At 35.8% G+C, this 16,606-nt stretch overlaps 1 protein-coding gene across 1 annotated transcript in view; it reads right to left on the bottom strand.

The window, feature by feature from the left end:
- The window catches only part of LOC306863239 (piezo-type mechanosensitive ion channel component 2-like), a 134,259-nt gene that overhangs the window by 79,066 nt on the left and 38,587 nt on the right, over positions 1-16,606 (bottom strand). Inside the window, exon 5 of the mRNA XM_079406483.1 lies at positions 4,480-4,522. Coding sequence (XP_079262609.1) covers positions 4,480-4,522 — 43 coding nt within the window. The remainder of the gene's footprint in view (positions 1-4,479; positions 4,523-16,606) is intronic.

Below are 16,606 nucleotides of genomic sequence, written 5' to 3'. Positions count from 1 at the left end.
TCTACAGTCAGGTAAATTACAGCTGTCTGTCACTAACATCACACAGATCACGACTAACATGCCTGTTTTAACCACTTCCAGCTGTTGAGAGCAGACTCAGTGTTCAGATGCTCTTCTCCAAAGCGTTTCTGCCAACTGGACCAATGAAACGCAAATGCTGGCCTTAAAATCTAAATCACTAATGCTGTAATTGTGAGACCCGCTGTTTGTTAATCTAGCCAAATATTCAACAGTCTGCCAGGTTACCACACATTAGCAGGTGCACATGAATGTATGAGTGTTTCTTCAGCCATCAGCTAAGCAGTCGCGTAATATACTAAATTACCTTAAAACACAATACCATTGAAATTACATTAAATGAAATGAAAACATCGCTAACAATGCTGAACAGTTTATATACTGTACATCATCACAGGAGAATTAATTTTTTTCATGAACTTTTTGTGCAGTGCTTTTTTTTTCTTTTTGTATATTTTGTACTGTGTTCGATACTGTTATGTTATAGAAGTAACTGATAAAAATGACATTTAAAATGTTTCTGGAAAAAAACCTGGAAAAATTTTTATTGATTGATTTATTTGTTTGTTATTTTTGTATTTTATAGTTAGTATTTTATTTACCCCAAATATGCACAATAAATAATATTTTCTCACTTTTTGCATTATTTGACAAAATTACAGACAGATGTGCAATAAAAAATATTTTGTTCACAAGTGTTTCTGTCATTTTGGGTCTAAACCCTCAAAGAGCTATTTATCAGTGGTGGATAAAGTACCTGAAAGCCATATTCTACTAAAAGTACAGATATCTTACGAGAAAATGACTTTGGTAGAAGTTGAAGTCAAAGTTTAAAATATTACTTGAGCAAAAGCGTTCAAGTATGTGATATTTATTGTGCTTAAGTATGAAACGTTTTTTTTTTTTTATATTAAACATACTTAAGTATTGAAAGCAAAAGTACAAGTAAATGCAAAATGGAAAAGAAGCAAATAAATATATATATATATATATATATATATAAAAATGTTCATACACAGCATGAGTAGCAAGATTGTCTCAATCTCTTTCTTCCATTCTGTATCTTTGGTTAAGAATAACAAGCACTTCATCCGGTTCTTAGTGTCTTTCATCCCAACATAAGAAAACATTTCTGGAATCTGCATCTGAAATAGCATTTAGATGTATTACCACAGTTTAATGTATCTCAGAGGGGACATGGTTGCATTTAACCTGCAGGTACAGATGCATAAATAATGTTTTGTTTTTAACATAAAAGGTTGAATACTGATATTTAAAATAATTTAAAACATGACAAAAATAGTCGAAATGTGAAATTAAAACCACCAGTAGATGACAGCAAGTGACTGTTAATGAGAGAGTTATTGAGATTCAACCGATTCATTCAGGAACAAAGCATTTGACTTGTTGGATCATTTTTATCATCCGATTCATTCAAAAAGCTGATTCATTCAATAAATAAACACCATCCATTGCTCAGAGATGCAAAACAGTGCTGTGATCTTTGTTTGGAACTATTTTCTTTGGCAAAATTGAGCAAAAACAGGTAATATTGTGTCACTTATTGCTCACTTTAGTAAACTTGTATAAAATGATTCTTACATTTGTTATCATGCTGATATCTGGGGAAAAACAGCACTTTTTGTACAATATAGATTAAGTTAACTATATTAAATTATATAAATATAAAAAGCATACAGAAGCATTTTTTTCGTCTACAATTTAGAATGCCTGGAATTCAGAATTTTAATAGACTAATAAATCAACATGCGTGTGATTTGGTTATATACCTACTTGATAATGTCACTGATAATGTCAGATCGCACATCATTACAACAACACTTTCCATATTATCACAGAAGTTATACTGTATATCACACACCCCAGCCTTGACTTGACTGGAAAATTCAATTATATTATTATTGTGTGCGCACTTGTTTGCACATGAGAAAAGGTCTTTTTAGGAGTCTTTCTTGCAATCGCCAGACCACTAATTCATCAAACGGGCTTTCTTGCAGTCCGTGTTCTTCTGACTTTATTTTGTAGTAAGTAACGAATATGCTTTCGGGAAATGTATCAGTGTAAAAGTATGCATTTTAATTAGGAAATGCAATGGAGTAAAAGTGAAAGTAGACTGAAATATAAAAACTCAAGTAATACTCCCAAAAAAATACTTAAGTACCTTGTTACATTACACCACTGCAATTTTGCATTTTATTAAGTACATATGCTGGTTGGACCGGTCTAGCTAGCATTTTATTTACCCTAAATGTGACCCTGGACCACAAAACCAGTCTGAAGTCGCTGGGGTATATTTGGAGCAACAGCCAAAAATACACTGTATGGGACAAAATTATAAATTTTTCTTTTATGCCAAAAAATCATTAGGATATTAAGTAAAGATCATGTTCCATGAAGATATTTTGTAAATTTCCTACCATAAATATATCAAAACTTCATTTTTGATTAGTAATATGCATTGCTAAGAACTTCATTTGAACAACTTTAAAGGAGATTTTCTCAATATTTAGATTTTTTTGCTCCCTCAGATTCCAGATTTTCTAATAGTTGTATCTCAGCCAAATATTGTCCGATCATAACAAACCATACATCAATGGAAAGATTATTTATTCAGCTTTCAGATGATGTATACATCTCAATTTCGAAAAATTTACACTAAAGACTGGTTTTGTGGTCCACGGTCACAAATACGAAATTTAATATAATTTCTCACGTTTTGCATAATTTGACAAAATTACATATTAACGCACAATAAAAAAAAATTCTGTTTACATGTTTTTCTTCTTGATTTGTCTCAAGCATGATCTTAGTCAACATTGCCTTGTTAATAAAAATGAATATATATGATTATCATCGTTTTTAAAATGCAATTATTGAAATTTTACTTTACTAATATTCATTGCTTAAGAAAGAATGTTTGAGTCATAAGTAAAGGCTTTTGAAAAGTAGCACAAACAAATGTCAACAGAACAGTTTTCCAAGTTTAATGTGACCTTCGTATAATAAAAAGAAAAAGGAAATCTGTTGGCTTTAATTTAAATCAACCCCTGGGAACTGAAAGCGCTGATAGTTGAAGAAACACCTGTATGCGTGAGAGACGGTAAACAAACGCTCTCTTCTTTCGCACATTAGTTTGCTTATAGTCCATCGTCATTTTCTCTTTCTGGAGCGCAGTCGCTGCTGTCTGATTAGCATTGGTCAGCATCGGTCACCTGCTTCCCAGACGCCCACTGTTTAAACCGGAGGCGCCGCCGTCACAGAGTGACCGGAGCGGCCCACAGACACCGGACACAAAGAACACTAACAAACATGATTAGAAAGATGAAACAGAAAAGAGGAACTTGTATGAATGATGCCACCCACAATGTCTAACGACTAAATCAATCACACAAGCTGAATTTAGGCTGGTGCCACAGTCCAGTGCCAACTAGTCCATGAGTCACACAGAACACAACAGAATGCATGCAAGGGATACTTCATTTATTTATTTGAGAAACCATTTTGGCTTTGAACTTTAACATTATACAATCATTGTTTTAATCATCTTTTGTCAGGCTTTATAGAAGCTCACTTTTTTTGATGTGCTGGCTAACACACTGAAACACATGTAAAGTACTCGCTTGTAATATTAACTGTAGCATGTTATTTGATATTGCATTTAAAGTTCATATATTTTAATTGCACTAAATTGCAAATTCACTACAAAAGTGTAACTACAAACATATTTAAATATATGACATACTGTACCAGTAATAGAAATGACATTAAAGTATATTTTAGTTTACTATAAATGCTTGCAGGTACATTCAACAGTGCTTTAACCATATCTCTCTATATATTATGAAATTACATATTAAGATGTACTTAAGTACTTGAGGGTCAAAAAAGCACTCTAAAATTCAGCGATTGAATTTCATAAATTTAAACTGTGATACATTTTCATTTAATTGCAAATAGCATGCAACTCAGTGTCCAAAACCATTATATTGAGTGTGCACATAATTATATTCTTTTGGGAAAAGACAACAATTAGCCACTGGATTAACCTAAACTAACTTTACTAAACTTCTATGGCGGTTTGTGTCATTTCAGAGCGCTAAACATTTGAAGAGAAACTGTTTTTGTCATTGTAGTTGATAAATTGCATCATTACAGTACATATTTCAACAAATACTGTGGTTTGAAAACAATACCAGGATTGCTTTTCTCTTTTTATGAAAAATATTACGGGGGAACAGATGGACCTGCCCTGATCATGTTTTATCGTCTATATTATTTTCAGATACATAATTTTTTTTTATTCAATATTCAGTTTCTTGCTGTGTTCTGATGGATCATCCGTCTGACCCTCGCCAGGCCGCTTAAAGCCTCCAAAGAAAACAGCAGACTGCACATTCACACAGAGCCCAGCTCTCTCATCTGAAGAGGAAAATCTCTTACCTTTCAAAGCCCAGCTGCCGTATTGATCTCTCCCATGATGAACCTGAAAAACAACACAAGAAGGTGTTCAGAACAGCACAGGGATGATTCAATCTATAATCTGATGTAGAGGCTAAAGCTCAAGACTGCTGGTTTGAACCATAAATGTAGTGAACTAAGAACCACTGTGAAAAGTTTTTTAATAGCAGGTTGATGGAAGAAAAGGCTTGCTGACGTCAGCCAAAAAAGGAAAGCAATTTCTGAGTCATTTATATTTTATCTTATATGTTGATTTTGAAACATTATGAAGACATTTTTTTTCATAGATTATTCAGCCCCATCTCATTAGTTTTCAAGGGAATTCAAACTGTCTGGGTATTTGCTAAAACATACAATATGAATATATAGGCAAAAACTAAAATGTAAAACTATTTATGTATGCACAGCTTTAAAAATGTAAAAAAAAAATGAAACCTTTAAATTATATTCAAAAAAATGTTTTATATTTACTTTTTACTCTATATATTTTTGAGGATTCTTGATTTTATTATTGTATGTTTTTAAAACTAAATTATCACTTTTATTGGTAAAGGATGCATTAAATTGATTAAAAGTGCCAGTAAAAACATTTATAATGTTACAAAAGTTTTATATTTCAAATAAATGCTGTTCTTTTTAACTTTCTATTCATCTGTGGATCAAGAAAAATAAAATGCATCACAGTTTCCACAAAAATATTGTGCAGCACAACTGTGTTCAACATTGATAATAATCAGAAATGTTTGTTGAGCAGTAAATCAGTATATTATTATGATTTCTGAAGATCATGTGACACTGAAGACTGGAGTAATGATGCTGAAAATACAGCGCTGCATCACAGCAATCAATTAATTTTTTTTTGCATATATCCAAATACAAAACAGCTATTTTAAATTTTTACTGTATATTTGATCAAATAAATGTAGCCTTGGTGACCAGAAGAGACTTCTTTCAGAAACATGAATAAATCTCACCAACCCCAAACTTCTGAACACTAATATAGCTGTAGATACAAGAAGTAATGTGTTAAAAAAAAGTATTTAAACCATGCTTCAAGTGTACTGTACTGAAAAAAAAAAAGACTTCTAAATGACTTATTATTTACAAAACAAATGTGAAATGTATTGTTTTGATATTATTCAGTCTTTCATTCGATCCAGAGCTGAGCAGAAATCATCAAATGCTGTACCTGGTGAGCATGTGTTTCAGAAACCTCATTCACATCAGTGCAGAGATGCAAACCATATGCTGTGAACACACAGATATCACCAGATCCTGCTCGTTTCACAAGCCTGATGAAGAACACTAACCAAAATACATTTGGCAACATTTATTGTGTTCAAGTTTTTTGTCGGGCAGAAATCTCAAACAAAACACCATGTGATTCACAGTACTCTGAATCTCTCCAGAACGCTGTGCGTCTGTTTACAAGGACACTTCCAGGTATTCAGAGCGGGGAATTCTGACTGAGTCTCTGCCAAGAGAAATACACGCCCTTCAGTTCATCCTCCAAGACTGAAGCAATTGTCCAAGATTTGACAAATCATTACTGATGTAATTAGGCTGCGGACTGCTTGGCAACTGAATCACACTGGCAAACTGAAAAATGAGCAAACCAGAAACACTATAAGAACAAAAAAATTATTCAAACCACTCATATACCTCGGTTACTCTACGACATCACGTGACATCATTCAACAAATGTTCAAATTCATACTAAAGGAATAGTTCAACCAAATACAAATATTTGCTGAACATGTGCTCACCCTCAAGCCGTCTGAGATGCAGATCATCAGGTTTGTAGAGATGTGTCTCTGCATCAGTGTCTCAGCAATGGATGCTCTGCAGTGAATGGGTGCCGTCAGAATGAGAGTCCAAACAGCTGATAAAAACATCACAATAATCCACACCACTCCAGTCCATCAGTTAACATCTGTAGAAGACAAAAGCTCAAACAAATCCATCAAGAAATATGACTCCATACTCCATAATAACTCTTCCTCCAGTGAAAAAGTGCATCTCCTGTTGTCTCTCACATCAAAATTCAGCCACATATTTGTTTAGAGCTGTTTTGTCTTGTAATCGCTGCTTGATCTGCAGATTTCTCTCCTGATTCAGACCAGAACACTTTTTCACTGGAGGAAGAGTTATTATGGAGTCATATTTCTTGATGGATTTGTCTCATCTTTTGTCTTCTACAGATGTTAACTGATGGACTGGAGTGGTGTGGATTATTGCGATGTTTTTATCAGCTCTTTGGACTCTCATTCTGACGGCACCCATTCACTGCAGAGCATCCAATAAATTTTTTAATTGTTTTTAAGACTTTATTCTACAAGGATGCATTAAACTGATTAAAACTGACACTTAAAGACATTTCAAGAGTTTTTTTTTTTTTTTAATGCTGTCCTTATGTTCTTTCTATTCACCAAAGAGAAATATCTAAGTACTTAGATAACAAAGTAAAATAAATAAATAAATAAATAATAATAATAATAATTATTTAAAAAATCATGCATAAGGACAAGTATTTCCTTAAAATAAAAAATAAAAATATATGTTAAATTGTATACTAAAATGCATATTAAGCATGTAAAAAACAAACAAACAAAAATGTTGATTCCAAAATGATAAATCATATGCATAAACATTAAATTTGCAATGCTGAAAAAAAAGTAACACTTTATTTTAGGGTCTCATTAACTAGTTGCTTATTAGCATGCATATTACTAGAATATTAGCCATTTATTAGTAGTAATTAAGCACATATTAATGCCTTATTCTACAGGACCTTATTCTACATCCATAATCCTACCCAATACCTAAACTTAAAAACTACCTTACTAACTATTAATAAGCAGCAAATTAGGAGTTTATTGAGGGAAAAGTTGTGAATGGTGAATAAGTGTTCCCTATTCTAAAGTGTTACCAAAAAAAAAAAAATATATATATATATATATATATATATATGAACGAGAGAGCTTAGAGGTTTACACTTGCCATTTATACGACATACACCCTTAAATCACTGAATACCTGAATCTAAATCAGCCGAATAAGAAAGCAGAGATGGATAATAACTGCATTTAAGCAGGCCATCACTTTCCTTTATCTGGTGAGTATCCAAATACTTTTGTTAAGCCCAATTACTAACAGACACCAGATGTTTGGGCTATTTTTTTTTTCTCTTATAGAGACGTTCACAAATATGTCTAGAGTTTAAGATCAAAACTCAGAAAGTTTCCTTGTTGACATATAATGCTATATTTGGAAAAGATCTATCAAGTCAGACTGAGTTGTGATATCGAGGGTGATCAGAGAATGCAGATTTTGGCGTGCCGAATCATCACAGCTCATAAAACATTAAAACATTTCACATCTACAGTCTAGCGGTATTCTGGTTTCTGCTGTTGTCTCAGGTGGGTAGTGCAACTCAAAACAAGCCTTCACAGAAATCCAGTGCTTTCTTATTGTTGAATCAGCCATCCATGTGGTTGCTCATAAAACAGTTTAGAAAACATTTATTTATTATTTTTTATTTTATTTTTATTTTTTTAAGGTATGAAGCCTATTTCCACCACAGAATACAAAACAAAAGAAAATGTTGTAGTTTTGTTTTTTGAGGTGAGCGCACACACTGAAGTGGTTGTCAGTGTCAGTGAGCTTGAGGAAACTGAGTGCCGTCACATCGAGCTTTTGTTAGAAGTTACGCTTAAAAACATGTAGGACAAAGTGTTGTATTTTTAGAGAGCAGGGAGATCCGCGTCCTGAGGAAGCCGATCTTTATCTGCCACAAAAATATTAAGACAAACAGAGCAGAGCGTGCAGGCGTTTGTTCTTACTGCTGGCAATCGTACAGTATACGGTGACAGATGAAAAGTCTGGCAGTGCTGGAGCTCATACGAACAATGCCTTATTAATTCACTCAGCAGGAGGTGGAAATAAAGCATGCGATTATGTGACTGCATTCATGTCAATAATGAGAATTAGAGAAGCGTTTGATTGGAAGCCTGACCATATGTTCACTGATCAGAAATACTTAAATGTGCCATAGAATGGAAAACTGTCTTTATCTTGGCATAGTTGAATAATAAGAGTTCTGTACATGGAAATGACATGCAGTGAGCAGGAAATAAATGTTATGCTCCAGGCTGTGCAGGGGGTGTGAAGAGCAGGGATGGGTTGGTGTCTGTATTCAGAAAGGCACGGAAAGCAAAAAACGCGTTCTAATAAAATAACAGGAGCCACTAAAGGGACATGGTTACCTCCTTGCTAGTGGTAGCCTGTTACAGTACATAAGATTTCACTTACCACATAAACAGAGTAAGAAGAGATAACAAAGGATGATGGCGAATGATTTACAGATCCTGACCACCACTGAAGCACGGGGCCAGCGCCGAGGGGGGGCACTCGCAGGCCGAGCTGAAGATCGAGACCATACAGGGAAAACCGCTAGGGCGTGGGCACATCAAGTTCCGGTCTCCACCGATCACAAGTAGGCTGCTTTCATCAGGAGAGGATTTCCTTTCTGGTACTGGAGGAACCCACCGTTGATATCATCCTGGGAGGCCCCTGGCTATCCCCAAAGTCAGATGCGATACCAGCGAGATCCTCAGATGGAGTAAAACCTGCATCCAAAACTGTCTCTCCAACGTCTCTGTACCCCTGGTTAGTAACCCGATGCTCCAAGTTCATTCCACCATAGTGGAGAGCCCCGAACCTTGTGAGGTTCCGACGATCCCATCTGACTACATGGCGTTCCAGGATGTGTTCAGCAAACAGGCTGCCACGAAGTTACCACCGCACCGGCCATGGGATTGTGCCATTGACCTGCTGCCTGGAGCTATAGTCCCCAAGGGTCGAGTATACCCCCTGTCCATCCCGGAGTGCAAGGCGATAGAGGATTACATCATGGAGGCTCTCCAACAACAGTTCATTCGTCCTTCCATCTCTCCGGCGGCCTCAAGCTTCTTCTTCGTGGGCAAGAAGGATGGAGACTTGCGGCCCTGCATAGACTACCGGACCCTCAATGATCACACTCCCATATCTTCTTCCCCTGGTCCCAGACGCCCTCGAGGAACTCCATGGGGAGTCTTCTCGAAGCTGGACCTGCGGAGCACCTATAACCTCATTCGTATCCGGGAAGGCGACGAGTGGAAGATGGCGTTCATTACCCCCTCAGGCCACTATGAATATCGGGTCATGCTGTATGGCCTTTCCAACTCCCCGTCCGTCTTCCAGGGATTTATGAACGAGGTGTTTCCGGGAGTTCCTCCACCAGTTTGTCATCGTGTACATAGACGATATCCTGATCTACTCCCAGAACCTGGCCGAACATCGCCATCACGTGACGCAGGCCCAGAGGGCAAAACCTACATGCCCACTTCCTTGAGGACTTCCCTTCTGGGCTCCCTGCATGCTTCGCCGGGCTCTGGACACCCAGGCAGCCAATGTACTCTCTCGCTCCTCCAAGCTCAGTACTGGTGGCCCAGTATGGACCGGGATGTCTCCCAGTACGTTCGTGGATGCTCAGTCTGCGCCATCTCCAAGACTCCACATCACTTACCCGCCAGAAAATTAGTCCCATTACCCTGTCGACTTCGTCACAGATCTCCCCAAGTCAGAAGGTTATACCTGCATACTCGTTGCAGTTGACAGATTCTCCAAAGCCTGCAAGTTAATTCCCCTCTGGGGTTAACCCACAGCCCTCGAAACAGCAGAGGCCCTCTTTCATAATCTCTTCCGCACCTTCGGCATCTCGGAAGATGTCGTCTCCAACAGTGGGCCACAGTTTGTCTCCCGTGTCTGGAAGGCTTTCTTCAAACTCCTCGATGTCACCGTCAGTCTCTCCTCAGGGTATCACCCCCAGACGGCCAGACTGAGCAGAAGATTCAGGAGATTGGGAGATATCTCCGGGCCTACTGTCATGACAACCAGCACAGCTGGAACCGCTTCCTCCCGTGGGCTGAATACGCACAAAATTCCCTCAAGCAAACCACCACCGGCCTCACCCTTTCCCAGTGTATACTCGGCTACCAACCCCCTCTGTTTCCCTGGACAGAAGAGCCCTCCGACGTTCCAGCTGTTGACCACTGATTCCGAGTGAGCAAGAGAGTTTGGGATTTAGCTCATGTCCAACTCCAGCAGGCAGTGCAGAGACACAAGACCTATGTAGATGCCCGTCGGTCTGCCACCCCTGTCTATCATCCTGGAGATAAGGTCTCAGTCCTCAAGACTGTCTCTCCCTCTGTCACAGAACCCGACGAGCCTGCAGTACCTCCTCCTCCCGAGATCATCGAGGAGCCCCTAGTCTACAGGGTCAGGACATCTTGGACTCTCGGCGACAGGGTGGTCGCCTGGAATATCTTATTGACTGGGAGGGATACGGGCCGGAGGAAAGATCCTGGGTGGCCTGGGCCAATGTGCTGGATCCCTCTCTCCTGGCCGAGTTTCACCAGAACCACCCTGACCATCCCGCACCCAGAGGCCGTGGCCAACCCCGTCGCCGTAATAGGGTATCAGGAGCCTGCCCTGTAGGAGGGGGTACTGTCAGAGAGTCACCACAGTCACCGCAGTCTCCTATCCCTGTTCTACATTTACATTTACATTTAGTCATTTGGCAGACGCTTTTATCCAAAGCGACTTACAATTGGGGAATACAAAAAGCGATTAATCTTGGAGAGGCAATCAGACAGAGGAAGTGCTCGTAACACCAAGTCTCAGTCATTGTTCAAATAAGTACAAGCTAGTAAGCGGAGAGAAAGATAGAGGGAAAGAGTTTTTTTTTTTTTCTCCACCGCTCCACTACTCCACCGTCTCCACGCTCCGCTGTTACCTCGGGATCCCCTGGAAAAGGAAAAAGGACATTCACACTCAGATAAGCCCCTAGAGACATTCCCATTCCCCGACTGTTTACCTGGACATTCTGGTCATCTCATTCCCCTCTGCTGCTACTCAATAAACCTGTTGATTGTATTGCACTTACCTCTGTGCCCCGTGTCAATCTGCTGACAAACACATTATCAGCTCTCACACAGCAGTCGTTTGACTCTATAAACCAGAGCTTTCGTCTCCAGCTTCAACCAGCGCTTGTTTCTCTGTTCCAGCGCCTCTTTACTGCCTCAGATTTATTAGGAGAGAGATGTCATTTTTGGCACAGGCCGGGTTTACCGCATCGCACAGAAATGCAGTGTAAACACATAATGAGACGCTAGAGCGGCTGATCAACAGAGGAATGCTCCTTCTGCTGTGTTCAGTCAAGTCTGCGTGTGTCTGTGAAACACATACAGTGGCACAAAATTAATCTTACCACACTTCAAAATATACAGCAATTATTTTATTTATTTTTTTTATTTTTTTTTGCAGAAGATGGAAATTGGTCAAAATAACAAATGTTGTATTTGTTGTGATTGAAAATCAGGGTTATTCCATCAACTGAAGAGTTTATTTGCAAAAACGGATAACTTAATTTTTTAAATCATGTTTTTATTATGTTATCATGTTTTCATTGCGTTTCATTGTGTTAGTTAGCTGTATTTTTTAGTTATTTTTACTTAATCAAAATATCCCAACTGCAAATTGATTGAGATTACTGGAATGCACATTGAAAAAAAAAATACATGATTTTTGAAAATTGTGTCCCTGCAGCACAAAAACAGTCATCAGTAGCACAAGTATATTTGTAGCAATAGCCAACAATACATTGTTTGGGTCAAAATTATTCATTTTTCTTTTATGCCAAAAAATCATTCGGATGTTAAGTAAAGATCGTGCTCCATGAAAATATTTTGTAAATTTCCTACTGTAAATATATCAAATATATATATTTTTGATTAGTAATATGCATTGCTAAGAACTTCATTTGAACAACTTTAAAGGTGATTTTCTCAATATTTAGATTTTTTTGCTCCCTCAGATTCCAGATTTTCTAATAGTTGTATCTCAGACAAATATTGTCCATCATAACAAACCATACATCAATGGAAATATTATTTATTCAGCTTTCAGATTATGTATAAATCTCCAGTTTGAAAAATGGTTTTGTGCTCCAGGGTCACAACTGTTAAAAACGGAGTTATATGTTTTTGCAAATTAACTCTTCAAATATTGATTTATTAACTCTTCTGAGGATAAAAGATCGGTTTTGTATTGTCTAAAAATGACAATACATTTTTTATAAAAAATTTGGAAGAAATGTCATCAGTAGTTTACAGAATTAAACAAAAATTATGTTTTACTCAAAAAATCATAAATCCAAAGAAACTGAGAATTTTCAGTGTTCTCTTATTTATTTATTTTTTCCATGGCTGTATGAATATATGCATTATAAGAACTATTATATTTAAGAATATTTAAATTCTACAACATTCTATTCTATTTCCAAAACAAAGTAAAAATAAGTAATTGTGCGATAATGCTTAAAATAAAAATATCACAATTTGAGTGACATTAATTCACTCTGTGAAATTCAAAGTGAAAATAATGAGAAACAGATATACAATTATGACTAATACAGTCACCATCACAAGAAATAAAACCTTAATTGCCTTTTTATTTCTTAATGCAGAAACAACCTGTCATATGAAGGAGTACATTACCATAAACCACAACACTAATTTATACTGATTGCAATTTGTTCATCATGAAATAACAATTATATATGTAAATTAATGGATTATTATATTATATCATTTACATATATAATTGTTATTTGACAGGTTTCAAATGATTGACTTTGCAAATTCATTTTTTGTTAAAATTTAAAACAAAAAGTATTTGACTCAAAAATGCAACAGTAATTTATATTGATTGCATATTTTAATCATTGAATAAAAATTGTATACATTATATTATATTATAAATAATAACTATAGCACAAACATTACACTTTTAAAGCTAAATATTTTACAAAAAATGCATTTGTTGCATCAAGCTTGCATCAAGTTTAAAATGATTGATTACGCACATTAATTTATTGTTAAAAGTGAATAAAAGAATGTATTTGGCACTTTCTGGTTGTCAAACATTAGTGGAACACGCTTATTTTATAAACTAAAACCATCCAGCCACTAAAATCACTTTTAGGAACATTTGATTAAACATAATTGCAAAAATGCTTTACTAATGAAACTTTGTGTGGTATTTCGTTATCAATGCAATTAAATGTGATTTATAAATACTTTTTGGCCACTTCTTGCAGAAATGCACGCAAAACTGTATAAATTGTAGGTTCTAAGCTGTTTTCCAGCATTTTGAAAGTTACGGATTACAGCTGAATCATAGGAATTGTTTGAGTTTTGCATGTGCATCTAATGCACACAATATGAACACCAGGTGTTTCCAAATGTGCTGCCGTTTCCTTTCTGACAGGAACACATTCAGTCTGCTGTTTCACAGTCAGTTCTTACGCATTAAACAGCACAGCTGATGGAGGAAGAGCTGATCTCAGGTCAGGCATTACTAAACAATGCATGTTTGAAGGGTATAGTTCATACGGACGCAAACGCACAACCTCAGCTGACCCGAGATAAAAACAAAGGAAAGGTGATGAATGCTGACAGATCAGATAAACGCATGAATGCTTCGTGTTTGCTTCCTGAAGTATAGATGTCATATATCAACGTCTCCGCACAATCATGGCCAATATTTCATGTCTGAATTATAATCAGTAACAGAGCACTTAAAAGTGTTACATTTTGCATTCGCTAATACACTGTAGAGGAAAGAGTTTCTGTGGAACACAAAAGCAGCATTCAGATTCAGATTTTAGTTATTGTGACTTTTTATCCCACAATGCTGACATTTGTCTTGTAATTATGAGTTTATATTTCACAATTCTGTCTTAAGAATTGCAAGGAAAAAAAAAAGTCTTGAATTGTGAGATAATTTTTTTATTAACATCATTAATATATATATATTTTTTCATGGCATAAAATAAACCGAATTGCAAGATAAACTTTTAACTGGAGGATATATTTTCACAATTGCAAGAAAAAAGTCCTAAAAAGTCATAATTACTTTTTTTTTTTGTGATAGAACAAATTTCTTTTAATTTTGTGATAGAAACAATACAAAACAAAACAAGCAAACAAAAGAATTGTAAGATGTAAGCTCAGAATTATGAGGAATAAAGTCAAAATTGCAAGATATAAATTCGAAATTAAGTGAAAAAAAGTGAGAGAAAAAAACTCAAAGTCAGAATTCAGTTTTTTTTTTTATCTCACAATTTGAGATGAATGAATGAATGAATGAAAATTATGCCAAAATTATGAAAATTGTGTCTGTCCAAATATATATGGACCTAACTGTAGATTATTTTATATGAACCACAAATCAACTTTATCTGGTTCTCAAGTTAACAGCTTGAGCAGTTAACAAGAAAATTAAAGTCATAAAGAGTACTATTATGGTATTTTTTGCCTCAGGTTACTCCTCAAAAAGAGAGTATCAAACAAACAGGCATCATAAAGACGTGGAAAGAATACAGAACTTTAAATCATGAAGAGCATGTAAGAAATACAGAGAGCATAATCAAATGATTAGCCTGCAAGAGCCAAAACAGCTTTCTGAAATACAACAAATACGGTTAGGTTTGTTTATAATAATGCCAATAATGACAATGCATGAACTTAGAAGCCGTCAAACGTTTGAATGAAAGCTTGACTAGCTGCTTCTCATTATAAGGCTGCTATGAAATATTACTGTGATGCTCTTCTCATGTGCATTTTGCCACAAGTCTAAGTCTGATTTAATATCAGCTTGATATGGAACAGTTTTGTGGACGTATTTATAAGCAGATGTAAATATATAATGCCAAATTCTGTGGCTTGATCTAAAATTATGAATATGGTTTTTTTATATATATATCAAATCATCTGTTAAATACATATCTGTGTGATTAATTTCAGATGTAATGATTTTTAATGTGAGTAGAGTTTGCCACATGCTGCTTAAAATATCAGTTTAAGGTAATGCAAATAAAACATGAAATATAAATGAGGTTTTACAATCTGTTTCCAAACAATTATATTTTAGTATCATTGGGATAGTAGTTTTTATTAATCTTTTGAACCAGTTTTTATTTATACATTTTCTGTTTTATTTAAATTTTTGTTAAAGTTAGGGGTTTCCTCAATTTTTTTAAGTTAAGTCAACTTATCATTTTTTACAGTGTACCTACAGTAAGATTATCTACAAAACATATCTTGAATGAAGTCAGAACAAACATATTACAAATGCACTGCTACCTTACAAACACTGAAAGGAAGCTAAAGAGACAATGAACAGTGAGTGTATGAATCAGGTTTGTTCACAGAGGCCCAGCGCTCATGATCCGTCCAAAGAAACACATTTAGGGCACTTACTAAACGTCTAAAGACATGCATGCTCTAGTTTTAAGCTGGCACTGCCCTTCTCTTACAAAACTCAAGATCAGTTTTTCATTTGTTGAATGCTTAGTCATTGCTCTGCATGTCTGATAAAAGTTTTTATATCAAATGTTTGGGTAAGGATATGTTTTCAGGGGCCTATGAGAGCGTATGCAGGGTTTGCGTAATGCATGGCGTAAGCGTGTGCTGGTGTTCAGAGCCAAACACTAATGCAGTCAGTGCAGATCTCAGAGGCTCTGTCTCAGCTCTCCTTCAGCTGCCTGCTGTTGTTTTTGGCTCCTATGAGTCTTGAGGGTTGGCTTACATTAACATGTGTGCGCACCAATAAAAGAAAAGCCATCGGACCCAAAATCATATAAAAGGGTACTTTTTTTTTTTTGTATTTATCAAGGATGTATTAAATTGTTTAAAAGTGTTAGTAAAAACATTTATAATGTTACAAAAGATTTCTATTTCAAACAAATGTTTTTCTTTTGAACTTTCTAAAAAATAAAAATAAAACTTTTTATTTCACATTTAAAAATTTTCCTGTCAATCCTGACTTTATAATTATCAACAGTGAGAAAAAAGTGCAAAGAATTGTGAGATTCAAATTCAGAATGGTGAGACATAAACAAAGAATTGCGACAAATAAATGCTGAATTCAGAGATTGAGACAACTGCAGGATATAAGCACTGAACTGTGAGATATAAACAAAGAATGGTTGAGATATAAACTTCGA

The sequence above is a fragment of the Barbus barbus genome (assembly GCF_936440315.1).
Source record: "Barbus barbus genome assembly, chromosome: 44".
Taxonomy (NCBI): Eukaryota; Metazoa; Chordata; class Actinopteri; order Cypriniformes; family Cyprinidae; genus Barbus; species Barbus barbus.
Note: the sequence above shows the minus strand (reverse complement) of the source record. Positions and strands in the feature narration are given on the sequence as shown.